Here is a 27,419-nt window from a genome sequence, read left to right as displayed (position 1 = left end):
GCTCTTGCTATTTACACCGTTTGTCTGATGTTGCTTGTTTAGGCTAACAGTGGCAGGCAAAGGTTCTCTGGGAGTGTAGCTGGGTTGGACTCTGGCACCTGGCGATGCTCCAGGGTGTTTCCTGGGACCCCATGCTTCCTGCAAAAAATAGTGGGTTGCAAGAGGAAGACACCCCAAATGAGCCTGGGACAAAAATCCCACATTTCCCGTGGCCCGAGGGCGCCCGTCTGTGAGGTACCGGCCTGGGATGGGCCCGCACGGCCGTACCCGAGCTCCCAAACCCCAATCCCGCGGATGATGTGGGGGGCAGGGAGGCACAGGGGTAGCAGCCCCGTCCGGCCGCGGCTGCCCGGTGCTCGCTGCCTCGTCAGCCGCGCAGGGGGGACGCGGGCGGTAGCGGCCCCCGCCTAAGCCATGAGGCCAGCGCGGAGGGACCCCCCCCGCCCTCCCGTCACCACCAGCCCCCGGGGGCCTCCCGCTCGGCGCGGCCCGGGTGTGGGAAGGCACCGGGGAGGGGCGGGCGGTGCCTGCCCGCGGGGGGAGCGGAGCGCGGAGCCCCCTCCCCCGCCTGGCCGCTGGCTGCCGCCTCTCCCCGCCGCTCGACCGGCCCGCGCCGCCGCCACCGCCGCCTCCATCTTGAGCGGGTGTCCCCTGCTCCCCCCCCCCCCGCCTCCACAGCACCGAGAGCGTCGGGGGCGCTGGAGCCCCGGGGGGGAGGGGGGGGAGGTGAGGGTGGTGGGGGGCGAAGCGGCACCGGGGCCGGAGCGGCAGCGGCGGGAACAGCGGCGGGAGCAGCGGCGGCAACGGCAATGAGGAGGCGGCGCTGAGGAGGCGGCGGTAGCCGGAGCGGACGGAGCCGACATCTTGCGCCCTCCCCTCCCGCCGCCGGCTGGGTGAGCCCGTCCGCCCCAGGGGGGAGGGGAGGGGGAGGCGGAGAGAATTTAAAAAAAAAAAAAAAAAAAAAAAAAAAAAGGAAAAGGAAAAAAAGGAAAAGAAAAACAAAAACAAAAATTCCCCCCCCCCAAAAGGAGGCGGCGGTGGCAACGGTGGAGAAGCCGCGGCGGCGGCGCGCTGAGCCGGCCAGGTAAAGCTCTGCGCGGGAGGCCGCGACACCCTTCAGGGGTCTCTCCTCCCTCACACACCCCCGCGCCGGGGTCGCGGGAAGGTGACCGGGCGGGCGGGAAGGAGCTGGGGGAGGCCGGTGCGCCGCAGCCTGCGGGCCTCTCCCGTACCCCCGCTCTGTCTCCGCGCGGCGAGGGCGGCCCGCGGTCCCTCGCCGAGGAGGGGACAGCGGCGGCGAGCGCCCGGGGACGGGGAACAGGCAGCGCCGTGTCAGCCGGACCCCCCCATTGCCGCCATCTTGGCCCCCCCCTCTTCGCGGCGCGGCGGGGGCGCCGCCCACCTTCTCCCACGCGATTGGCCCAGGCGGGGCCGAGCGCACCCGCCTTTAGCTCCGCAGAGCCGTGCGTTGCTATTGGTGGTGGAGCTGTGATGGACGGCGGCGCCAGCCAATGGCCTTGCAGCCCTGCTGCGCTCGCGCTGCTCGCCCCCGCCCGCTCCCTCTCTCTGGCGACTGTTGCGGGTCCGCGGGGAGAGGCGCCCGTGCCTCGGCCCGGACCGGCATTCGGTCCCGCCGTGGTTAATCGCCTTTTCCTCCCCCTCCGCCCCGGGCACGCCTTCATTTTTGTCCGAGTCCTTGTTGTGCCTTGGCCCAGATCGCTGGCTGCTATTGGAGTTCCCTGCAGGCAGCCCTCGGTGCGCAAGGTAGCTCCTGAGAGGAGCCGGCGCCTGACAGCTGAGGGCATGTCACAGTTCCCTCAGTTACTGCTGAGGCCGGACACAGCTCGTGGCTTATCACAGTTCCCTCGGAGCGCTGCTGCTGTGGTCAGACACCTCTCATGGCACACCCCATCTGTTGCTGAGCCCAGAGTTTACCTGAAACTTCATCCACAGCCTATCACACCCTCCCCATTCCAGAGGGAGGGCCTCTCTCGAGGCCTGCTGCATTTCCCATCGTCTTGACTTGGTTACAGAAGTATCAGGGCATTGATAAAGATGAAGATCTCTGCATGTGTCAGGGCAAGCAGCTCTTTGTGACATCTGTTGAGCACTGACACATTTCATTGTAGGCATCAATGTGGGTGTGAGGCGCATAAACCCTTGGCAGGTGTGTGAAGGGAGCATGGGCCCATGGCAAGCACAGATGTGGCAGGAACATGAAGGGACATTGTCGGAGGCAGCAGGAGTTTCGCTGGCGTTTTGGTTGGCAAAAGGTGGAGAGGGGGCTGCAGCTGTTCTGGGTTGTTTCTTTCCTCTGGCATCCATTGCTTTTACTTTACAGATGTGTTTCTTAAATAGTTCCATGGGTGTCTGTTCCCCATTGCACAACAGTGGGTTTTAAATCCCAGTTGCTGCATGGAACTGAGTGGCTGCTTGTGCAGGAGAGCAGTGCTGAGGAACATCTCCAGACCCTGTGTTTGGCCTGATGTCCCAAAGAGGGACAGTCTGTGGTAACAACAATCCTCAAACTCTGTAGGACTTTATGAGCTGTAGCCACCGCCAGTAGTCATGGTGCACCAGAATCCAGCAAGAGCCATGTTGTTCCCATCTGCTGCTGGACACTGAAGTCCAGGTGACCTTTTTGCTGCAAGTCACTGAAGTTCTTCATTGTTGAGGGACCTGGTTTTTCGCTGGGATCACCAAGCTATCCTAAAAGAAAGGGCCAGGAAACTCCCCCAACAGCAGTGCCTCGAGCTCCAGCCTTGTGTCCTCTGCACATGAGAAACCTGGTGCTGTAAAGTGAATCCTTGGTTGTTCAGCATGGGAAGGCTGGAAGGAAGGACTGCACTATGAAGGAGAGTTTGGAAGGAGACTGAGGTCTTCTGCAGTGTGAGAAAAGAACTTGGAGATGGCCAAGGCAGCATTGCATGGGTTGAAATCATGGCCTTTCCTTTGGAGGACCCACTTGTGTTCAGTATTCCAGGCTATGTGTATAATGGGGCCTGTACTGTGATGTTGTTCCATACATGTTGATCTCTTTGGTTTCTTCAGGAGAGCTTTTGTCTTCTTTGCAGTAAATTTAAGTGTCCTGATGATGGGCTTGTTTTTTTAGTCACCTATTTCAGCCCTTCCAGGCAGCTGTTGCCCACAGGTGTGAAAGCTGCTGCTCAGAATCAAACCACTCCTGAAGGAACTCCTGAGGTAAATTCATTCTCAGCAGCTTTATGGGCTGTAGCCACCTTGTTTGCTCAGTTGTGCTCTCTAGGAACTTCACTCCCTGCTCCCGTTGTAATCCCCAGCAGAAATGGGCGATGGGAGCTTTTTGGGATGCCTTGAGCATATTGTGGCAATGGCCAAAGGATGTCTGTTTGAACTTTCTGCTTTCATATCAGCAACCTTTGTCCATGGCAGGACAGAATCATCATGGGCTGAAATAGCATTTAACCCCACTGATGTAGAGTATCTTTAGCATTTCAGTGTGCACAGGTGCTGTTTGCAGAGGGATTCTTTTTATGTGTAGCTGGGAGGTGTTTTCAAATGTGCCAAGGGAATCAAAACATTCCTAGATTTCTGCTTAGAAGTTCCTGTTGCTGTAGACAAGGTCACAATGCTCAGCTCAGTGTGTCTGAGTTGATTTTTTTTCTGCTTTCAAGGTATTTTGGAGGTGTGTCTCCTAATATCCAGGTGTATGTCTCATTCCAGGCACTCAGCTCTTGCTGGCACTAATTTCCATGCCATTTTAGATGCTGCTTCATAGTGCTAAGTAATTGTATGTGTTACAAATGGGTTGTTTTATGGCAGCTGGTTGCTGTGGTGCAAAGCCCACTTCGGGGTAATTTTCCTAGAAATACACTGATTGTTTCACTAGAGGAACCCTGCACACTTGTTTTTTCTCATTAACAGATAAAACAGGTACTTGTTTCACTGAAATCTGCTTGCCCCTCAGCATTCCAAGCAATTGGCTATTGCCTCATTTTTCCTGAACACAATATTAATGAAGTGTGTGGTCAGCTCATAATAATTACTTTATCCTCCATATATCTTTTTGCCTCCAATATCTTCTTTGCTTGTACCAGCCTGAATTGTTGCAGACCTGTTTGTGGGCAGGATTTTCTGGTTGTTGTTTTTTTTTTTTCATTTTGTGATCAAGTTGCCTTTATACCCTCCTTTTAAAATTCTTTTTTCCTGCTGATTGAAGCCACTGGAGCTCAGCTAGGATGAATGCAGTTGGGTGTCTGCAGTGTGTGGATCAAGTGACTGATTAAAGTTTTAAGGCAAAGGTACCACCAAAATTTGTGGTACCTATATTTGCAGGTAGAAATGATGATCTTTTATTTTACATCTGAAGTAAAACTGCATTTACAATCTCCATCATTATGGGTGTGCATACTGAAACTGGCACCTGCAGCTTATTTCTGTCGATGCAGGGAAGAGCTTGGAAACCTTTCCCAGAGCCTGTTTGTTTCTTAAGACACAGGTGGTGTCATGGCTTAATCTCATGGTTCACAGAACCAGTAATGAAAAAAAAGTATTGCTCCTGGAATTTGTTCCTTCTTTCTGGAATAAGCTTGGACTTCTTGTAGGTTCTGGTCCTGTGAGATGCTGCTTGCTGCGGCACACAGTTGAGAATTTCTGGAACTATGTCCTTCATAAAACACAAATACTGCATTGGCTGAGTACAGATTGTGGGTTTGTAGTATTTTTTCTTGTCTGTGGGTCCCAAAGAAAGGAACTGAATATGTTGATTGCTTTAAATAAGGGTGAGGTGCTGGTTCAGGCCTCTGCATAGCAACAGATAAGCTCTGGGCTGGCTTATCTGCTCACAGAGAATTTACATTTGCTTTTCTTTGTCTCCTTTCCGACTTCTTTCAGCCTCAGCTCGTTTATTCCCATAAGTCATGTTCCCATCCTTGACTCTGCCCTTCTCTCTTGCATTACTCACTTGGCTTCCTCTCTGCTTTCTGTCTTTGCCAGCTCCTTCCTTCACCCTCTGATCACCGAGCTGCTGCTACCATGTCTGAATCCTCCCCCAGACCACCTCCCCAGGCTTCTCCTCTGCTCCCCTCTGACAGGCACCTCCTTAATGTCAGCAGCTGACTCTCAGCTAATTATCTGGGTTGCTGATTAGCAGTTTGCGAGGGCAGAGCTGGCTGGGGCTTTTTGTTAAGGCTCTGAGCAAATGCCATTGCACGGTTCCTGGTGCTGGAAGCTGTCTTGCTGTTCTCCTGCTTGTAGCCCTGCAGACTCTCCATAGGCAGCTGGCTCAGGTGGATGAATGGGAATTGTGGCTCCAGAGGGTCTAACGCCAGAGCTTGTTAGGCCATTGGGATCCATGCTGCTTGTTGCCATGTTTATTCCTCTTTGCTTCCTTGTGGAAGAGCAGAAGAGATGCACATCTGGTCTCTGCTACATTGCTCAGCTCATTCTCTGGTTCTGCTTGTGACCCTTGAGAGAAGGAAAAGCAAAGCTGGAGGATGATTTTTCATTATGGGACTTTTTTGCATCTGCAGTTCCAGAATGGAAGGATGGGTGGAGGCAGCACTGAGCGGTGAAACTTGGAGAAGCTCCCTCCTGGACTGAGGGAGAACCACTAGTTTTCTCATCTGGAGCTGACAAAAAAAAAAAAATTGGAAACTGCTTTCATAAGACCTGAACAGTTCATTCCTTTTCACCTGGAAAACATCCAGGACATTCAGGGATATAAAAGAAAAGTCACAGGCAAAAGAGCAGAGAAGAACTCATTGGTTTGTGTGAGCTTAATATGTGAATGCTGCCAGCAGATGTGAACAGTGTGTGAATTTCAGGGGATCTGAATGGTTTGCTGATCTGGGTACACAGCAGACTGCTTGTATATTGTGCTGTCAAATTGAGTTTTTCTCACTGGTGGTATGGTGGAATGTATATCTGAGGTGCAAACAGAGGAAGTTGGAAGGTGCTGTGCATTGCTCTGATACACATTGCAAGAAATGGCTGATATATCAAATACCTGCCTGTATCTAAGGTGTGGAGATTCAGTGAGCCTGAAATTTCTGGAGTCTCTGGTAGAAATTCACTCTGTTGCAGCATTGAGTGAGTTTTTCAGTCTGTGCTGCTTCTTGCTTGTGTCCTTGCCTTACGCTGTCCTCTGCTGTGTTATGTCGCAGGGTCTCTGGACCACAGGGATGAGGAAGCCCCGGAGGAGGAGCCGGCAGCACTTGGAGGGGAGGCGTTCTCCCTCGCCCTACAGCCTCAAGTGCTCCCCCACCCGAGAGACGCTGACCTACGCCCAGGCCCAGCGCATCGTGGAGGTGGACATTGACGGGCGGCTCCATCGCATCAGCATCTACGACCCCCTAAAGCTCATCACTGAGGACGAGCTGACAGCCCAGGACATCAATGAGTGCAACAGCAACAAGGAGAACAGTGAGCAGCCCCTCTTCACCTCCAAATCTAAGAAAACACCTTCCAAAGGCAAGAAGAAGGAGTCCTGCTCCAAACATGCACCAGGGATGTCTTTGCACTTGCCCCAACCCAAGTTCCGTGTGGTGGACTCCTTCAGCCAGCCAGATGCCCCTCCCCTCCCTGCTGCATACTACCAGTACATTGAAAAGCCTCCCGAGGACCTCGACGTAGAAGTGGAGTATGACATGGATGAGGAGGATCTGGCATGGCTGGAGATGGTCAATGAGAAGAGAAGGGCTGATGGTTACGGGACAGTTTCTGCTGACACTTTTGAGCTGCTGGTGGATCGGTTGGAAAAGGAGTCGTACCTTGAGAGCCGGAACAACGGGGCTCAGCAGTTCCTCATCGATGAGGATGCCTTCTGCTGTGTCTGCATGGACGATGAGTGTCACAACAGCAATGTCATCCTGTTCTGTGACATTTGCAATCTGGCCGTGCACCAGGAGTGTTACGGTGTGCCCTACATCCCTGAGGGGCAGTGGCTTTGCCGCTGCTGTTTACAGTCCCCTTCTCGCCCTGTGGATTGTGTTCTTTGCCCAAACAAAGGGGGAGCCTTCAAGCAGACCAGTGATGGCCGCTGGGCCCACGTGGTTTGTGCCATCTGGATCCCAGAGGTCTGCTTTGCAAACACTGTGTTCCTGGAGCCCATCGAAGGGATCAATAACATCCCTCCAGCTCGGTGGAAGCTCACATGCTGTATCTGCAAGCAGAAGGGCATGGGAGCTGCTATCCAATGCCACAAGGTGAACTGTTACACTGCCTTCCACGTCACCTGTGCACAGAGAGCTGGTCTCTTCATGAAGATTGAACCCATGAGGGAGACCAGCATCAACGGCACGACATTCACCGTGCGTAAGACTGCCTACTGTGAGAGTCACTCCCCACCTGGCACGGTGAGAAGAGGGTCTCCAGCTGCTAGTGGTGATGGGCAGGAGGTCACTGTGAAGGAGGAGGGAGAGGAGGAAGCCAATTCTGGTTCTCCCAAAGGGTCTGTGAAGAAGAACCAAGTGAAATTGAAGCAAAAGATCAAAAAGGAGCCTGGTGACGTGACCAAAGGGCGTTCGTCCATGCCCGTGGTGACCGTTGCACAAATTCCCTCTTACAGGTGAGTGTTGCAGGTTTGAGGAAGGAGTTGAACAGCTGGAGCTGAACAGGGTCTGTTTTAAGGACTCAGTCCCTCTCATTGCTGACCTTGGAAACACTGAATCTTCAGTCAATGCTTAGCAATAACTGTTCAGAGGGCTCTGTAGCGTACTTTGTGGCTGGATTTCTTCTAACTGAGTGTCACTGAGGTTTTCTGGCTTTGCTGAGCAGCCATCTCAAGCTGTTGTGTAATGCAGACTCTGTGGTGGTCCCTAAGGGCAAACACCCATCTGCCATGAAATATTTTTAAAATAGGGTAGGGACCATCCCACTATTAAAATTTTTGAGATCTCATTTCATAGTTTCTTAATTCCTCCTTTTATTACAGAGCGTCTTAATTCCTCCTTTTATTACAGAGTGTGTCAAACCTGACAGTGTTGCAAGCAGCGTTGAATTTGGCTGTATTTTTGTATTTTTTTCTCCCAGCTCTTCCTTGTGCAGAACTAGGTAGTGCTGAATTTTTATTTGGTGCCTTAGGAAGTGTGTTGATGTGTCACTGGTATTTTAACAGATAGGCTGCTAAGGCACCATGTATATCTAAGAATGGTAAGCAAAGGTCAAAATAAGTGATATATTATTCTTGGACTCTGTCAAGTTAATTTCCCAGGCTCCAGCTTAGTAACATCAAACTTAAACAGCCCCTGGAAAGTTCTTGCTACAGGAAGTAGTTCTGAAATTAAGGCTTGGAGCTGAATTGATGATTTCATACTTCGTGCTGTGGCAAGTGCTTGGTGGGACCCTCCAGTATGAAAAAGGGGCACATCTGTCTGCATGTGAGGAGATCCCAGATCGTCCCAGTTCCTGTGTTTGTGCACACCTCAGAGTGTGCATTGACATAACACTGCAAAGCTTCATCAGGAAACCCGAGCGTCTGCAAAGCAGTTGGCTCTATGACACTCTCTGCTTCCTTCAGGCTGAACAAGATCTGCAGTGGGCTCTCCCTGCAGAGGAAGAACCAGTTCATGCAGAGGCTGCACAACTACTGGCTGCTGAAGCGGCAGGCGAGGAACGGGGTGCCCCTGATCCGGCGGCTGCACTCGCATCTGCAGTCCCAGAGGAACGCCGAGCAGGTACTGGCTGCTCCCCAGCTGATCCCACCTGGGAGGACACAGAGCTTGGCTTCCAGGAGGAGATGAGCTTAACACATGGCTGGGGAGGGGAGTGAGGGTGAAAAGATCAGATTTAGGTCTCTTTTGGTCTCCTCTTGGCATGCTCGTGCCTGAGGAACTGAGTTAGTGTATTAGTGGGGTATCCATGATATCCCAAACTAAAGTTGGTGTTGGGGAGACAGCAGGTAGGAAGGAGTTTTCCCCCTGAGTCAGGAGACCCAGGGTTGTGCAAGGGTGTGATGGGCCCTTGGTGGACTGATTTCTTAGATGAATGATAAAAACACTTTCCTTGTGAATGAGTAAAGAAAATGGGTTTTAACTCCAGAGTTATGGCCAAATTCCAGTTTGAGTCATTCTTCCTGCAGCTTCAATTTCTGTTCATCCCATGCACATTTAGACATAATCATCAGCTCTGGACTCTTTTGCTTCCTCTTTTGAGCTGGCATCTGGAGTCACTTGATCTTGGTGCTATTAAGCAGCACAGCATTTGGCATGAGAAGTAGTTGGTGGAGTAATGAAGCAGTAGGACTCTACCCTCTTAACACAGCCTGTCAGTAGGGATTATATACAATGTACATGTATATTTTTACTGTAGCTGGAGGAATTTATAGGCTTTTGGTTTCCAAGACTGCTTTGGGTGCTAAATAAAAAAATTATTCCTTGGGAAAGTGCAGCGTTTCCTTGGTGTATTACGTTGGCAATTTACCATAAGTTCTTAAAAACAAATGTCCTATTAATATAAACCATGAAGATCTTGTGAAGCAATTGTCCTCTTGGCAGTCATGTGAAAGTGCATGCACTTGAAGTATATTATCCAAACCATTAAAAAATCTACAGATTTAGGAGAGGAAGGTTGATTGTGTTGTGAAGCCACTGAACTGTGTCTTGGAAGGTGTGAACTCATCTCCCAGTGTTGGCCATTCTTGGCAAACGTCTTTCCATGGCTCTGTTTCTTACAGGTTACAAAGAGGATAAGAATTCTCTCTCCCCTACTTTTGGTTGCCTTCACTTTAGACTGTAAATGCTTTGGGATGCTGCTCTAATACACAGAAAGATTTCCAGCCTCTGTGATAAACATGGATGTAAAAGCAGGGAGGGTGTAAATGAGCAGGCACTGAAGTGTGTTCCCAGGGTGAAGCTGCAGTATAATTTGGGGTAATTTCACAGAGAAGGTAAAATCTAGAAAATCTGATGTTCTCTTTGTTAGACAGCTAAATGCTGGAGGAAGGAGGGGATACGGTCTGACAAGGGAATAAGAGGAAGACTCAGACCAATTCCCAGAGGATTCCTAGAAAAAGAAGGAAACACAGGAAGCCTGTTGTGTTTTTTATCTTGCCCCACTTTTATCTTGCAGAAGGAACAGGATGAGAAGACGAGTGCAGTGAAGGAAGAGCTGAAGTACTGGCAAAAGCTTCGGCACGACTTGGAGCGGGCTCGGCTGCTCATCGAGCTCATCCGGAAGAGGGAAAAGCTCAAACGGGAGCAGGTAGGAAACTGTGGCTTTGGAGTTCCTGCACTCAGTTTCAGTCCCATGCAAGCTCTCTGTGCTGCAGGAGGCACAGGAGGAGCATTACAGTTTTTCTTGAGCCTTTTCCTCTTTTCATAGGTTCTCACTGTTGGGTGTGCAGAGCCACCTCTCCCTGTGCCAGTCACAGGTTTGCACTGTGCAGCCTCTGCCCTCAGAACCAGGGCTGGGCTCCAGAGTGCTTGGAAAATGTGTTTCCATCATTAATACTGGATTTGATTCCTGACCTACAGAAGCCCTTCTATTTCTGGGCATGGACCAAGTGTTTTGCAGAGTAGAAGTTAGGTCTCTTTTCATGATTATTTCAGGAGTTTGGTAACACCTGCTCCAGAGGGAGGTCTAAATCACAATTCAGCTCTTACTTTATAAAGGTAAAAATTCCTGTAGTTTGTCCTCTAAGGACATTTTTAGAAGAAAAAGTTTTAAGATGGAGACCATTTACTAAATTTTCCAATTTCTTCTTTGACCTATGTGCACATCTCCAAAGTTTCACTGGTTGCTTCCAGTGCTTGCCACCCTTGCCTGTCTTTGCTGTCCTTACCTCGCTGGTTGCTGCACCCACAGCTGTGCCCTCTGTCTGGAGTATCCTCCAGGGCAGCTCCAGCAAAGGCTCACTGGGTACGCAGTGAGTCCATACACATCCTCAGGCCTTGCCTGGATGCTTCCAGCCTCTCTTCAGGGAGAGGGAAAGCAGCATCCTCTGTGATCACAGCTCCACTGAGAGCAATTTTTTCATGACCAGAAACTACCCACAGCTTTTTTTGAGTCCTCTTGATGGTTCATTTACTGCACTGTCCTTGATTTACATCAGTAGCTCAGCCCTCATTGCTGCGTGAACATATTTTAGGTAGGAGGATGGAAAAAAAAAATCATTCTTGGGCTTTGTTTGCTTTTGATATCTTGCTATAACCTTATCACAGCTGGCTAAATCCATAAAAGCTTATGGAAACTATGGTGTGCTTTATAAAAGGATAAAATACCACAGAAAACTGTATCTAGTTGGGCTCTATCCCAGTGCAGCTTTCAGGTGAGTGGAGAAGGATTCTCCAGAATCATGCATCTCTGTTTGGCTTTTTTCCCGTTCTGGGGAAAAAGTGTGGTCTTTTTATCTGTCTGTATTTGTTCTCTCACTGATGCTGTCTTGTTGCTGAGCACATCAAATACAGTTTGCTTTGTGTAAACAGACTTGCTTACCTTTATTATTGAAGTGTTGATTTAATGACATAACAAGTGATTATAAGATCAAAGAAATGAAGATGTTAAAGGATGAATAAATACTTTTATCCTGTTCCAGTCTTCTTTGAATAGATTTTCAGTGTAAGAGATTTTCTGTGCTACAACTTGTTTGCTTAAAAACAAACACTATTGGAGACTTCCTAAAGGATAGAAGAAACTATATTAGGAATTTGCAGACATCTAACCACTGTTGTTTGGTTTCTGCCTTGAAGTCTGAGAGCTTATGTCTTAAACTTTGTTTTTGCTCTCTAGTTTAATTATGGATGTTGTTGTTCATGTAAATGCCTGCATACTTTTAATTTTTATATAATGTTGCTAATTGGCATAATAACAATATCTTGAGGCAGGGAGTTCTCCAGGATAATTTACCAGGCGTGAAAAGCCTGTTTTCATTTTTAATTGTAGTATCCTTTAATTTCCTGGGGTTTCCTCTTGTTTTGACTTTGTGAGATTGAATAAACAGGAGTTCCCCACGTGAAAGGATTGGACTGTGCAGTTAGACTGGGCAATGTACATCCTGCACCTGGAGAGTGCAGGGTGTTTGCTGGAAGTTCTACAACAATGCTGGCCTGAGGTTTCCACCACTGAGTAAAGCTAGGGGGATCATTCAGAAGAATCTGGAGGAAGACACCACTCCCAGATCCTGTCCTCATGGCTGTGTTCCCATTCCCAGGTCAAGGTACAGCAGGCTGCCATGGAGCTGCAGCTGACCCCTTTCAATGTCCTGCTACGCACAACCCTGGACCTGCTGCAGGAGAAGGATGCTGCCCAGATCTTCACAGAGCCTGTTAACCTGAACGAGGCAAGTCTCTTTCCTAGAGGTGTTTAATGGGTTGTAGATGAGATATTGCTGGGCAGAACCACAAACCACCTTGTCCCAGGCTGCTGGTGGACTTAAGAATATCTTGAAAAGGACTCATGATGTGTGTATCCTTCCAGGCCAAAAAAAGGGTATTTTTTTCTGGAAGTTTTAGCACATCTTGGATGAGTAATGTTTTACAGAGCCAGGGTGTGTCTGCCTTGCCTGGGTGACACAGAAATGAACATCTGTTGCTGTCCCTTGCCAGTGGAAAGGGCATTAAGAGTTCTTGTGCTGGGTGCGCTCTGGTTGGCTAGTAAATGGTTTTTGTAATTGTACAGGTTTTATATGTTTAGGTTCCAGATTACCTGGAATTCATTTCCAACCCAATGGATTTTTCCACCATGAGGCGGAAGCTGGAGTCCCACCTGTACCGAACCTTGGATGAGTTTGAGGAAGACTTTAACCTTATAGTTGCCAACTGCATGAGGTATAATGCTAAAGACACGATTTTCCACCGAGCAGCTGTCCGGCTCCGGGACCTCGGGGGAGCGATTTTGCGTCACGCGCGGCGCCAGGCCGAAAGCATCGGCTTTGACACTGGTGTGGGGATTCACCTGCCTGAGTCGCCCAAACCCCACGACTTTTACCGCTTTTCTTGGGAGGATGGTGAGTAATGATTAATGGTTTTTTTCTCTCAGGAAGATCATAGCTTTAGTTCTGAGCACGTCACTCAGCCTGCATGGAAATCCTAGCCATTCTGCATAAGAGAATTTTCCTGTCCATCTGTTTACCTAGGCACATTTCTAACTCCTTTAGAACCTCAAAGAGTGGGATTTCAGGTGAGCTGGGCACTCAGAGCTAGGTGCAGCTTAGCTCCAGCTCTCCTAGTGCATGTCTGTGTTGGCACAGCCTTGTAAACTGCCCGTGCTCTTTGATTTGTGGCAGGAATGTCGTACGAACTTCCTATTTTAAAGAGCAGTGCAAAGGTGGGTCTGGGATTTTTTACTCCGGGGAAAGCTCATACATTTCATTGTAAACTGGCAAGATGTACAGCAGGTGGGTTAGGAGGAGCACTGAGGGCTGAAAGGGGGTGATGAGAGGTCACCTAAGCCATCCTTTTAGCTGAGACTTCCCATTCCCAACATGACCCCATCCATTCCCACAACCTTCTTGAGATGCAGCTCCAAAGCATTGGTTGAATAACTTGGCTAAACCTAGTACAGCCATCAAACACACAGAGCTTGCAGTGTGCCATCTGGTTCCTAAATGTTGAAGCCCTCTTGGGTGCAGATGGACAGTCATTATGAAATTTGTGTTGGTGTTCAGCTGTCTGTCCTGCTCCTGCAGATACCAGCCCTCCAGCAGAGCCAGAAGAATGGCAAACATGTTACGTTTCAGCCACTTCTGTTTGTGGTCTGATTTTGTCATTTAATCTGACAACGAGATAGGTTTCTGACAAGGGCCTTGGCCACAAGCTGTTCTGTGTGCAGGCATGTCCTTTTACTGTTGCTTCTGGGGCAGTAACAGGAACTGAAGGACAGTGCAAGTTAAATCAGCTGCTTTTTATCCAAAGGAAGGAAGTCCAAGCTCCAAGATTATTGACTGCTAAATCCCCGGGCTAAAGCGATTGATTCATGGATAGCATCAAAGGGAATGAGGCCTGGCACTGGCCCCAGCTGCTTCTCCAAGAAGCCTTACTCCTTTCCTTCACTTGTTCCATCTCTTCTGCTGCAGTGGATAACATCCTGGTCCCGGAGAACCGGGCTCACCTGTCCCTGGAGGCGCAGCTGAAGGAGCTGCTGGAGAAGCTGGACACGGTGAGCACCATGCGGTCCAGCGGCGCCCGGACGCGGCGCATCCGGCTCCTGCGGCGCGAGATCAACTCCATCCGCCACAAACTGGCCCAGCAGCAGAGCAAGGCCCTGCCCAACGGGGACACTGTGCCACGGGAGGGGCTGGAGACAACGTCCAGGGAAGGGGATGAGGAAGGGGAGAAAGGTGAGCAGCAGGATTTTGATTCCAGGTCTCTAGTGCTCGTCAGCAGTCAAAACCTGCTGTTTCTCCTGTGACCTTAGTGAAGGATGGGAATGGCTGTTGGTAGTTTTGGGAATAACTCTTTTTAAAATGTTCAAGCAGATTCTTTATTCCTTTAGCAGATGGTGCCAAGCTCCCGTACCCTCCAACCCTGGAGCCCACAGGACCTGCACCCACCCTCTCAGAGCTGGACTCTCTGCAGGATCCTCCAACACTCAAACCCATCAGTGAAAGCAAGTCCCTGAACCAGCTGCAGAAGAGGATGGTGTCAGACAGGGAGCTCTTTGACAAGAAGGCTCTGCAGCAGGAGAGCCAGGCTTTCCAGCGCCTGCTGTCCAACAACGGCCTCAACGGCCTGGCCCTGCCCCCTGCGGACAGCCCTGCCAGCCCCGCCCTCAGCAGCGTGGGCCGGAGGACATCTGTCCTTTTTAAAAAAGCCAAGAACGGTGTGAAGCTGCAGCGGGGTCTGGAGTGCTCCCTGGAGAACGGGGAGGAGCACAGGCAGGGCGGGCAGCGCTCACCCTCCTGCCCTGACGGGGAGCGGCAGGCGCGGAAACGGCCCCAGAGCAGGAGCTGCAGTGACAGCAACGGAGAGAAATCACCCAGGCAGGCAGGACAGAGAGGTGAGGAAAGGGCTGGATGTGGCAGTGCCATGGGCTTGGGTCCTGGGTTGTACTCGATGATCTCAGGGGTATTTTCTAATTGATTCTGTAATTTCTTGGGATTTCTTTTCATTCTGGAAACTCTGGAGGGGGTAATCTTGGGGCTTTGTAAAAACTTCTGTGTCCAAACGACAAACCTGGAAGTGACTTTATGCTTAGGGGAGAACACAGTCCTCATAACCAGATGTGCCTGGTGAAAGCTGCATCTCTTCACGTGTTCATAAATAGGGCAGACAAGACATGTCCGTAATGAGTTGCACTTCTCTGCTGACTGTACATGTTGGTTTTGGTATCTTAACTCTAGTCACCTCCATTTTAGACATTTAAAGGTACCAACATGAAGCCCAGGGCAGTCACCAGTAATTTTCCTCTTTGCCAGGCTGCTGTAAGAGGGAGTTTCCCATTTTTTGTAGAGCAAGCCAGTGTGCCCAGCTGCTTAGGAAGCTGTTGAGTGGCCTGGCTGGAGACTCTGGGCTGAGGTGTTGGCATTCCTGCCCTTGTGGAAGGGTTTGTGGTGTCTTGGTCACTCTTAGGAGAGTTTCCTGCTGCAGAAATGATGCATTTGGTTGGAAGTGTTCACAGTGTAGAGTAACTGAAACATTAATTTGAAATCACTTCTGGAATTTAAATAAAATTAGTGGGAATACCAAGCAGGTTCCTTTTCAAATTAGATCTGCAAATGAGAATAAGCAGCTGAGACAAAATTTGGAAAGACAAAAGAGGAAAGGAATGTCTGAGTGACAGCACTGTAATTTCTTTTTAGTTCTGTGTGAACAGTCATTGTGGGACAGTTCCCATCTGGCAGGTTTGACTTAGCCTACACCTCAAATATTATCTTACAGTTATTTGGCTATCATAAGGTTGCAAGCATATTGAGAGTGAGAGGACAGCAATGGAATGTGGGGATTGGCTTGTCAGGACAGGTTAAAGGAAACACAAAAGACTTCTCTGAAGAGTGGAGGGACTCGCCATCATCATGTCCTGGTAATGAAAGCAGAAAGTTGTCATCCACACTGGATAGAGGTCAGAATGAGAGGCTGAAATTAAAAAAAAGAAAGGGAAAATGAAGGCAGAGTGCTGGAAAATCACTGCTAATAGGCAGTGACATTTCTCCTCTGCTGAAACAGCACAGCTGGCTTTTTTCTGAGTTGCACCATTGCTTTTGGGATTCAGCTCCAGCTCCTTCCACAATTTCAAACACAAGTGGTTTGTCCTGACTGGAGGGAGTGTCTGGTGTGATGAGTCTGTGTTACTGCTGAAGCAGGTCAGTGTGATGGGGATTTTCACAAGGTGTTTCCCAGAAATGTGCTCTTTGTGACAATCCCGTATTTACAGCTAGAAAAAACAAGAGGCTTTGCCATGAATTTGCCCTTTGTGTGGCTGTTGGACTTGTGAGCCCATGGGAGTGTGGGTGTGCTGGGTCCATGGACTGGGGGAAGGCCATGGTCACCTGGCTTCTTGTGCTTGCTCAGGGCTTGGGGATGCTCTCAGGGGTCATTCCTTGTCATTCCCATTTGTCTCCTCGGCAGGAGTGACCAATGGCTTTGCAAAACATGGAGAGAGTGGCTCTGACTCCGAGTGCAGCTCTGCCCTGGGCAGTGGGCTGGTGTTTGAAGCCTGCAGGTAAGTGCCCAGGCAAAACTGGAACACCTGCTGGTTCTGGATTAATCTCTCTGGTTCTGTTCTTTGACTTCTTAGTTTCAAACCCAGCCCAGACTGTTACTTACTTGTGTGTTGACTATAAAAGATGAAAAGCTGCTGAGTTTTCATCCTGTCCTCTTCAGCTGCAGGTCCCAAAAACAGTGCTTGATTTTTCAAGCAAGTGGGTGTGTGTTACACTTCTCTTTCTCGGTGCATGCACATCCTCTCTGCTGATGCATGCCTTACAGTTCTTGAGACACAAAACTGGAAAAAACTTGAATTCAGATTTTCAGTTCAGCACTGCAAGTAAAGCTCAACTTTTACCACCTACTAAATAGCAGCTTTCTTCCTCTCAGAAGTTTAAGAGCAGAAATGGGCAGTTCAAACATGACTGAACAGACTTAAAGCAAGCACCTGACTTCCTCTGATGTCTCATGGATAACTTGTACAATTACTCTATTCAGGAACAGTTCTTTTTACTACTTTTTCTCAAGTCTTTCTTTTCCAGCACCAGAATCACTCACAATAGGTTGCTTATTACAAAACTGTAAAAGAAAAAAAAAATTACAGTATGTGAAAAAATACAATTGCTCGAGGTGGAGGTGGTCCATTTTCTGAAGTGTTTGTAGTAATGGGGTGAAGGATGTTCAGAATATGGGCTGACAAAGTCCAGTGTCATACTGGAGTTGTACTGGAGGGCTGCTGTGTCATCTCTCAAGTCTATACACAACTGGTGTCGCTCATGCAAGCTCCAGGCATCATTGCATCAGCTCTCAGGTGTGAAGTCTTCACTGGGTTTCTCCTCATGTTTACAACTTGGTTTCTGTGAGGCCTTTTCATGGCTCATGGGAAAGCTGGGATGATGCCCAGTGTGCTTTCACCAGAAGAGATCACATTTTGCACCAGTATTCAGTGTTCTTTTCATGTCAGTGATGCACCAGTGCAGTAACATTCCGGCATTTTAAACAGATTTGGGGAATCCATTGTCTTTGTTGTCAAGGATAATCTGTTTTCTCCTAATGCCCTGCTTTTCCATATCTTCCTGACAGTGGTTTGATGCCTCCCAAGCGGAGTCGAGGGAAGCCGGCTCTTTCTCGGGTGCCCTTCTTGGAGGGTGTGAATGGAGACTCTGATTTCAGTGGCTCAGGTGAGAATTGCTGCCCAGCACCCCCTGCTCTGGGCCCACCTGAACCAGGGGGAGCACATCTCAGAGCACACCAGGAACCATTTCTGCACAAACTACCCAGGTTGGACCTGCCTGGGCATTATTACCTGATTTAGGTTTGTTACAGATTTAGGTTATTGCATGTAACGTTTTTCCTGCTTGCACCTTTGGGGCACAGGCCTGTGCCCTGTGTTCCCCTTGGAGGGGTGCTTTCTGTAGGGCTGGTGTGTGTAGCGTGCCTGTCACTGTTTCCTCCTGTTTTGGGACTAGTACTCTTTAATGATGCTGTAACACAAACAGGAAATCATAATTATAAGAGGGGTCTCTCTGGAGATGACTTCATAGCTGTTCCCTCTTGAATTGCTTGCAGGATCTTTGTAATGAAATTGTCTTTGTCAGGCTGTGTTGTACATCTGTAGAATTGTCACATTCCTGTAATCGAGGCACTGCAGCATCCTGCCAGTGCTCACGACCAGACTGTTGTGTTTCACAGGGTGTGTCAGTGATAGAGTTATTGCAGGTTTATGCTGAGATCAGAATTCAGCTTTGAGGCCCTGGTACTCCTGTGCCTTTCTGTGCAGCTCCATGTGCTGGCTCTTGTCGTGGCTCTCTGAGAACCTTATCCTGGACCTTGAGTGCTCAGCAGTCTGCTTTGAGATAAGCTCACAGGGTGAGGCTGGTGCCATGAGAACTGGAATCAGTGGGACAGTTCTGGAGTTTGGAATATGATATCATTAATGAAAGAATACATCTGGAGTGCAGTAGTGGAGAAGCACGTCAGATCTGTCCTGACAGGGTGCTCAGCTGGGTTATACTCAGCATTTTCTGGATTCAGTTTTCAATGCCAATATTTGACCATTTTCCCTAGAGCAAGCACTACGTGTTGTAAAATTTTAATCAATGAAGATTACTCCTTTTCCAGGACCAGGAGCTGGCCCATTTCATATCTGTGACCAAATCCATCTCTTGTATGGCCATTTGATTTCACTGACTCAATTTGATTAACATTCCTGTATTGAAGAGTTCATGTGAAGCCACATGCATGCACAGACCCATGATTTAGGAGACTGTGGCTTTATCTTAATGCTGAACTTGACTGTACTGATAGAGCATAAAGAAGGCTGGGCATCCCCTGTGGCCAGGCTGGAGCTTGGTACATGCTGAATTTTATCATTAACACCCAGTGCATATAGATACAAACAATAAGTGATTTTCCACTTTGTCCTGTTGAGTGTGCTTTTAAGTACTACAGTGGTTCATCTGTTTTAGTTGATTGCTACTGAGACAGTGAGGCCTGGGTTAGATGACAGTGTGGTTCCTTGTGTTTTCATAACCCTCTTGCTGGTAACAGCCCCTAAGCTCTGTCTCCTGCTGTCCCTTAGGCAGGCCTCTCCTGATGTCCTTTGAGAGCCAGGCTGAGCTGGAGCCCCTGGAGCTCGTGTGGGCCAAGTGCCGTGGTTATCCCTCCTACCCTGCCTTGGTAAGTGCCCTGTGGCTCTCCCACAACCTGACCTTGCAGCTCAGGTAGCCCAGAACACGGTGCTGTTGTACAGTGTAACCAGACAGAAAAAGAAAACTTCCCAAAATAATGTAATATGTGCTTTTTTTTCCCCTTTCCCTCTTGCAGGATTTTTGTGAATTTTCCATGTGCTCATTGTTTCAGAGCTTTGCAGAGGATTCATAAAACATTGCTCTCTCATTTTCAGGGCTAGGAGCTCTTCTCACTCCCCTCTCCTCTGAGGAAAGTCATCAGTACTGTGGGGATGAGAAGGCCTAAATTTTATAAATGCAGGCACCAAGCTCCACTGCCTGCACAATTTCCTGTTCAGTGAGCACAGCTCCATCTGTAGGTGCCCAGCTGGCCCTGCCATGTCTACATCCTCTTGCAGCAACCATATGTTTGATTTAAATCTGAGCATATATGCATGTGTCAGTCCCTTGAATGTTATTTCTTCCTGTTTATCTGTCTTTGGATATTTATCTATTAATGCCATCAAAAAGGGCAGATTCTGCTGGAAGTGTGACCCTCATCCATGCTCTTGCTCCAAGTGGGAACCCGGACTAGGGAGCATCCATGGATCTGCTGGCCATCTTGGCCAGCCAAAGCAGTTTTAGTTCTCCACGTGGCTACAGCCTGAGTTAAACTGTGCCTTGGACTGGATTTAACCCCTGAGATTGCCTCCAAAAAAGGCTTTTTTTATAGCAGCCTGTTGTGGTGGTAAAGTGTTTTAATAAATTCCTACAGATGGCCAATGTCAAAGCCAATCTACTTTTTCAAGCCCTTAGAAGGGGAAGAAGAACAGACTGAGTACTGCAGCCACCCTCTGCTGTTTTTTTTTCCTCCTGTGCTGACATAGCACAAATGTGGATATGGACATTTCTGCTTCATATGGGGAGAATTGATGCATCTGTTGTGACTTATCTTCAAAATTACTGTAGTCTCTGTTCCCCTGGCTTGATGCAGCCAGCACTGCTTGTCAACTCTCAGAATCTTTGGCCTGATTCTGATCTAATTCAGTGCAAATCTGAGCAATGCCACTGATGTCAACTGAGTTGTTCCAGAATGGAGCTGTTGTGAAATTGCATTTTGCCTGTGGAGTACAGCAGGAACATTACATTCATTGCATGAGTTTGGAGTGAGGGAGGGAAATCCTTTCCTGAACACACTAGTACTGAGTTTGTACTGAGTTACACATTAGTGTAAATGCATTTACAGCCCCACAGAAACAGACAGTTGCATCCCTTTTTCAAGATGGGGTGCCTGGCTTTTGAACTGGCTGGCTTCCCTTCCACAGGGGAAGCCTCAGGCTGGCATTTTTTCAGAGGGAGACACTGAAAACAAGCAATTTTGCTTACCCACCCAAAGCAGACTTAATTTGCCTGGCTTGGATACACTGAAAGAACAGAAAAAAGAATGCATTCTGTTCATTGCTTGGAAAGGTTTTGTGCTAAATGTCCTCTCCCTGTGTCCCCAGATTATCGACCCCAAGATGCCACGTGAGGGTTTGCTCCACAATGGAGTCCCCATCCCTGTGCCACCCATGGATGTGCTGAAGCTGGGGGAGCAGAGGCAGACAGAGGCAGGAGAAAAGCTCTTCCTTGTCCTTTTCTTTGACAACAAAAGAACTTGGTGAGTGTGTGCAGACGGGGCTGTGGTGAGTGTGTGCAAGAAGATTTAACATAATCTTTGGGATGTGGGAGCAAACAGGGATTATGAGGGTGTTACATGTAAATTGGGGAATTTAAACATGCAGCAGTCAAGAGGAGTCTAAATAAAGAAGAGGGCCTGCTTTTCCTGGCCCAAGAGCACAACATCTGACAGCTCCACTTCCACAGTGAACAGCCCAGCATCCTTCACCCAGAGCTCACATCACCACAAAAATACTGAGGCACACGAAGAGCCAGTTTGCAGCAAATTGCAGAGAGCATTTGACTTCAGAACACCAGCAGCCTGTTCCAATGCTGCACAAAAGTTTTGCCAAAAATTTCCAGGCTAACACTTTCAGAATGCTGGGTTTATTTCATTATTTAGACTCTGCTGATTTTTCAGAGGTGCTGAGTACCAGCAGTTTAAAAATCAAGATCTTTAAGATGGAAAAGGTAGGTGTAAGCACATAGGTTCAAAGCAGGAAAAATATCTCAAGGCCTTTTGTTGCTGTGCTTCAGGCAGGATGAATCTGCTGATTTTAGCATTAGTTACTGACCATGCTCATATGGTAACAGTCAACCAGACAGATATAAGAAGCCATAAACCAGTGAAGGGCCTTAAAATTACCAATAAGTCTTTGAAATCTGTGTGAGAAACGATGGGAAATTTGTGAAATTGGAGATTCATGCTAGAAGAGGTGACAGCTGCCTGCTGAGCCCACTGGATTATTGAACCAGCAAATACCACATGGGAACATGAACCAAGTAACCAGTGACACAGGAGGTGGGACCTGTGTGCAGCTGGGGTCACAGAAACACAGTTTATGTGGATGCTAGACTGTTGGGATGCTGTGGGAACAGAAGAGAGGTGGGCTTGCCTTTTCTTCTGCCACCTCTATAAAATAACATTATCAGGAGTTTAAAAAGAAGCCTTGTGCTGTTTGAAGAGCCCTTCTCCTTAGTCTTCAGGGAAGGGTTTGTGCTGGCATTCTAGGAAGAGCAGGGAAGCTCCAAGAGATCGGGGAAAGGCTGGAGGAAGGGGGTGAACATTGCCTGAGGGTGATGCCAGGGCTGGAGGGAAGACAGAGCAGAACCAAACACACAGTGGGGTAAAGCAGGGGGGGAGGGTTCCCCTTCCATTTGGGGGCTGCTGCAGTGTTTTATGGGGTCTGAAGAGATGGGAACAAGGTGCAACAAAGAAGAAGTATTTGCCATGTGCTTGGGAAGTTGGGAAGGGGATCACATTTACATCACTTGATGAGGGTGTCTGTGTCCTCTGGGTAAAAAAGGTGTCAGGAGACAAAACTCCTGAGGCTTTTTATTAGCACACTGACTGCATTGTTCCCCTGTTCCTGATTACAGGAACCACTTGATAAAGAGCATGTTCTGCAAAGAGAGACTAATGATTTGTAGCAGAAAATCAATGGCACTGCCATGCTTCCTGTTGCTGTAGTCATCAGTTTTCAAAAACTTAAATCCAAGGTTGTAATTGAAGCTATCTTCCCAGTAGAAGTAAACATTTCCTTGGCTTTGCCTTGCTCTTGTTGAATACAAGCTCTGCTGCATGTTTACACTCTTAAGAGGCCACTCAGAGCCTTGTTTGCAGTTTGTGGGAAGCTGAGGTGCCTCAGGAAAGTACTAAAATCCCCTCTTGGAGTCAGATCCAATTTTGATTGACTTCAGTGATGCTGTGGAAGGGTGACAAAGACTGAAATTGTCATGTTTGTGCTGAAGATCAGCTGAGCTGCTCTGGATTGCCCATATTGGCTGAGTGGGAGGTGCATTGAGCTGTGCCAGCAGTGGCTGAGGTGGAGCTCTAAGGGGCTGGATGTTCTTAGGAGAGGTGGGTGACACATTTCTCAGTGTCCAGTTAACCTGGACAAATGACCACGCAATAGAAGCTTGCTACAGCCAAGGCATTTGCAATTTAAGTCATTCTTTGGGGTCATGCTGTGTCATCCTGGTTCTAGGTGATAACTCAGATAGTTGTACCCACCTAAACTAATGCTCACGGCTTCTTGGAACTAGACAGAGCTTTCTTGGGGATAAAAACTCACTTTCCACCATGGACATCCCTGTATTTGCTGCTCTGTGGAACAGGAATTTCCAGGTTTCCCCTGAGCTCCAAGGAGCATTGAAAGCCTTGAGTAAGGACTCCAAGGAGAGAGAAGACTGTGCTCAGAAGGTATTTTTGCTGCAGCTGGTTCTTCTATGCCAAATGCAGAGATTTAAACATTTGTACCATTGTTGTGGGGCGTTAATGATAAATAAATACATTACATGAGGGTAACTGCTCCTGGGGAGGAGGTGACAGCTCTTTGCACTCCTCTCTGCTGCAGGCAGTGGCTGCCACGGGACAAAGTCTTTCCCCTGGGCGTGGATGACACCGTGGACAAGCTGAAGATGATGGAGGGACGCAAAACCAGCATCCGCAAGTCGGTGCAGGTGGCCTACGACCGAGCCATGATCCACCTGAGCCGAGTGCAGGGGGACAACCCCTTCATCCCAGCCACCTACCTGTGAGGGGCTGCTGGGGCCAGGCCTCCCGTTCCTCCACACCTCGAGCTCACTGCACTGCCAGAGTGCAGCACCTCCAGCAGCTGTCAGCACTCCTTGGAGTACCCTGAAATGTGCCAAAAAAACCCCCTCGTCCAGCTTCTTTCTGAATGTGTCTTGCTGAAGAGCTGGCAGGAGATGAAATGTAGTCTACAGGGAGTAAGGTAGGTGGGAAAAGCTGACAGGTGACAGGAGCAAAGGTGAGTTGCTGCAGTGAGCAGAGCACACAGCACTTGGATGTTTGGACCTCATGCACCGTCCCCTGCCTCTCCTGTACCGCCAGGGTTTTGAGTCGTCAGCCAGTCCCAGGTAATTCCTGGAAACCTGGCACCCCCAGGACTCTTTACAGAAATCCCAACTGGACTTTCTTGTGCCAAATTTACCCTAACCATCATTGGCCTTTTCATTTTTCTTTAAATGACATTGTCCTATCACATAAAAACCCCACAGAATCGTAGCTGGGAGCTGTGATTGTGATTTCCCTGCCTGCGTACATTTTGTTTTCATGTTTAGATTTCTCTCACTGCATTTAGAAAAGCCTGAGATTTTGGTAACCTTCCCCCCCCCTGCACAGTTACATGCACAGATGCACAGAGCTTTAAAGATGAAAGTCCAATTACCTGATGTGTGTCTATATGTATGTCCTAGAAATTTATTTTGTAGTTTCATGTTTGAGTTCTGATTTCTGTGACTCTGCTTGTTGCAGTAACATTTCATATCATAACTTAGCACAGTATCTAAGGAAAGAAAACTTCCTTTTTTAAGAAGTAATTTTGGAGGTGTCTAATGAGCTGGAGCAGCTCTGCAGGCACTGAGGTTGATCAGGGTTGGAGGGAGATGCATCTTTTGTGTTGGTTTATGCACATTTGGTGTAAGGCTCCTCTTCCTTTCCCCCCCCCGCTTTTTCTGTCTGTTTTCCTCTGATGCATTTTGGACTGAAACCAAGCACTGACCAGAGCACACAACCCTTCTGCTGTTCACCTTCTCCCACACGTGCACATCCTTCCCTGGTGTGTGGGTCTCCAGTGTTGTCATCCAAGTAAACCCAGACAATCCCTGTTGGTTTGGGTTTGCATTGCAAAAAACGGGGACAAACTGATGTTTGGAAACTTGGTGACTAAATCTTTTCTATTAGCCAAGGACTTAATGATTTCTCTGATCTCTTCTGTTGCATATCCCTCTTTGCTTTCCCATTTTAAAGAGCCAAAGGTGCAAAGCAAGATTGTAGATTGAATATCATCATTTTGGTTTTTAACTCAGTATTTTTTTATTATTTTTAACTTTTTCATACTGAAGAGAATGTGGAGTCAAAATAATAATAATAACTAATGATAATGAATAGTAGGGAGTAATCACTGCCATTTCTACTTGCTCTACTTTTTTAAAATACCACTTCTTATACATTGGGGCATGGAACTGCCTTTGAAGGAATTTTAAGATTCCTGTAACATATAGAGATGGGGCATAGGAGTTTGTAAAAATATTAATAGTGATACTAATGCCCATGGAGTGTGGCTAGGGAAGGATGTTGTGTATATAGTTGTAAAATGTTCTAAATTATTTAGACCTATTGTCACCATTCTTGAAGTCCTCAGTTGTGTTGCTGGGTCTTTTATATGCACACAGTGTAATTTATTTAAAGGAACATACACTTTTCCAGGTGGTAGCTCAGCTGTGGACTAGTGACCTGTGTATATGTTTTAAGGTCTTGGGAGTTGGTCTTTTATTTTTTTTCCTCTGTTTTGTTTGGTTTTTAAATGATTTTAGAATTTGGATTGGCTGATACCCTGTTGTTGCTACAGAACCTAAATGTTACTGTGAGTCTGCTGTAAAGCACAGATTGCTCTATTTATTGTAGAAAGTGAGTTTATTTGCTTTCTAGAATTGTTTATATCAGATGGTATAAGAGAAGTAATAAGAAAATCTATGCTTGTAAAGAAAAAAAAAAGCTAATTTTACCTACTATAATCTGACTGTCTGAGACTATATTTTCTCTCTGAGAAATAAATGTTCTAATGTATGAAAAAAAAAACCAAAACAACAAAACAGCACCCTCAGACAGAGTTCTTCCTTGCTAATGTTGTCCTGAAATCCAGAACTTACCGTGATGGCTTTTAATCATCCCAGTGGTCCCAGGTGCAGGTGGGAAGAGCAATGACAGGGAAGTGACACAGGGAGGGGTTTCTTGTCCTGCCTCCACTGTGTCCCAGGGGTGAGGCTGTTCCCCATGCAGTGGGTGACACAACTGGGTGCTGCATGGAGAGGTCCCACCTTGTGCTGGTTTTGTTTGTTGGGTTTTTTTGTTTAGAGTTTTTTTAAATTCTTTCTTTTTTTAATTGATGTTCAACTAAGGAGCACGAGGTCTGTCTCTCAGAAAAACAACAAAAGTCCAAATGCCTGAGAAAAACAACTCCACCTTAGGAAAGAGATTTCTTGAGATACTGTTTGGAGTTTATTGGCAACAAGGTTCTGCCTGTCACATGCTTGGCCCCAGCCTCACTGCCTGCTGTGTTCTCCCCACTGCCAACAGAAAGGGAAAGGGGAGAGACTGGGAGCCTCCAGCCCCTGCCAGGAAAAGCCCTGGTGGCCCAGCAGGAGTGCTGGGAGAAACCCAGGGTGGCCCAGATTCCCTCATCCCCTCCCAATCCAGCCCTTGGCCCACAACAGGTGTTCTGCCCACGGAAGGAAAGGGCCCATGAAAACACCCACAGCTGCTCTGAGTTAACAGCACCCACGGCAGGGCCAGCCAGGGCCTGGCCACAGGGATGCTGTGGGGGACAGCTCCAGAGAGCTGCACTGCCTGCTGGGCACAGCCACTCCTGGACCCAGGATTGTTCCTCCCCGGAGTGCTGCCGGCAGCCCCGGCACAGCCCCGCCCTGCAGGGCCCGGGGAGGCACCTGCCAGCACTGCAGACCCTGTCTCCAACAAACAGGCTCTCCCCTGCTTCCACTGGGAGCTCCCATCTCCACTGCCCAAACCCTTCCTGCAAGGGATGCCTTGAGATGTGTTTCTGTCACCCCTCGGGCAGAGCCAACACTGCAAGAACACATTGGGGCAGAAATACCTGCAGCTCTGGAACACCCCCCACCTCCAGAGGGGGTCAAAACCCTACAACACCACAGCCAGGCATCCTTCTTGGGTGTGGAGAGGAGGGGGAGAACAAGGGGTTCATGTTATAAATATAAAATCTGCTACAAAGAGAAGACATATATTGTACATCTTTGACCCATATACACAAGAACACAATATACACAGAACGCCTCGGAGGAGTGGGGACGCTGTCAGGAGGTTTTTGAGAGATGTTGCTCCCCTACCAACACCCTCTCCGTGCCTTCCCCACACGCTGGATGGGGCTGTACTCACAGAACATCAGTCACCAAAAGTTCCACCAAGCTGGCACGTGTCATTCCAAGTGTGTGTGGATGGAGTGGTCGTGGCCCCCGTGGTGCCTGCCCCGCTGCCCTGGGGAGAGGTAGGCGAAGAGGATGGAGAGAAGGAGGGAGGGCAGGCACGAGGGACTCTCTTGTGAACCCACAAAGTGCTTGGGGGGTCTCTGGACCCTCGGAGCGAAGGTAGGCCCTGAGAGAAACTTCTTGCCCTGCCACCCTCGTGGGGAAGGATTCTGCAGCCAGGCAGGTCTCTGATAAGGCATTTTCATCTGGGAGTTGGCGCAAACAGTGTCAGAAGAGAGGAAGGAGCAGATGGGGCAGCGCTCGTGGTGCAGGTCAACAGGAGGCAGCGAAGCCAAAGTGGTCCCAGCCAGACAAGCCCAGGACTGGGAGTGCAGAGGACAGGAGGGCTTCGTCTCTGGCTCAGTTTATCTGTAAAGCTTCTCCCATGTTCTCCCTCAGCCCCTTGAAGCCTCCCTTCCTGGCGTGAGCCATCAGCACGGAGTGAAATACTGAGAGTCGTCAAAATGGCACATCCAGGCGCATGGAGTGGCAGACAGGCACACGT

At 48.6% G+C, this 27,419-nt stretch overlaps 1 protein-coding gene across 5 annotated transcripts; it reads left to right on the top strand.

Annotated features, from left to right (window-relative positions):
• Positions 1-808: 808 nt before the first annotated feature.
• On the top strand, positions 809-27,377 carry BRPF3 (bromodomain and PHD finger containing 3). 5 transcript variants are annotated; one of them, XM_068995929.1, is made up of 13 exons: positions 809-893; positions 6,144-7,546; positions 8,498-8,654; positions 10,048-10,179; positions 12,128-12,256; positions 12,610-12,922; positions 13,991-14,254; positions 14,410-14,913; positions 16,482-16,575; positions 17,643-17,740; positions 19,141-19,238; positions 20,734-20,888; positions 23,245-27,377. In XM_068995929.1, exons 2-13 carry the CDS (start codon positions 6,162-6,164, stop codon positions 23,426-23,428), a joined length of 3,513 nt encoding a protein of 1,170 aa, XP_068852030.1. In that variant the 5' UTR covers positions 809-893; positions 6,144-6,161; the 3' UTR covers positions 23,429-27,377. The 5 variants fall into 5 exon arrangements, with proteins under 5 accessions (XP_068852030.1, XP_068852028.1, XP_068852027.1 ...); XM_068995927.1 differs by lacking the exon at positions 809-893 and adding an exon at positions 1,006-1,084; XM_068995926.1 differs by lacking the exon at positions 809-893 and adding an exon at positions 1,438-2,273 and having other exon boundaries at positions 14,413-14,913.
• The last annotated feature ends 42 nt before the right edge of the window (positions 27,378-27,419 follow it).

The sequence above is a fragment of the Aphelocoma coerulescens genome, chromosome 26 (assembly GCF_041296385.1).
Source record: "Aphelocoma coerulescens isolate FSJ_1873_10779 chromosome 26, UR_Acoe_1.0, whole genome shotgun sequence".
NCBI classification, from domain to species: Eukaryota; Metazoa; Chordata; class Aves; order Passeriformes; family Corvidae; genus Aphelocoma; species Aphelocoma coerulescens.
Note: the sequence above shows the minus strand (reverse complement) of the source record. Positions and strands in the feature narration are given on the sequence as shown.

Coding starts and splice junctions, on each gene's coding strand:
- BRPF3 (XM_068995925.1), top strand. CDS start 2,217: ATGAAGGGACATTGTCGGAGGCAGCAGGAGTTTCGCTGGCGTTTTGGT. Junction 17,741..19,140: donor CTCTGATTTCAGTGGCTCAG/GTGAGAATTGCT, acceptor GCTGTCCCTTAG/GCAGGCCTCTCCTGATGTCC. Junction 20,889..23,244: donor TTTGACAACAAAAGAACTTG/GTGAGTGTGTGC, acceptor TCTCTGCTGCAG/GCAGTGGCTGCCACGGGACA.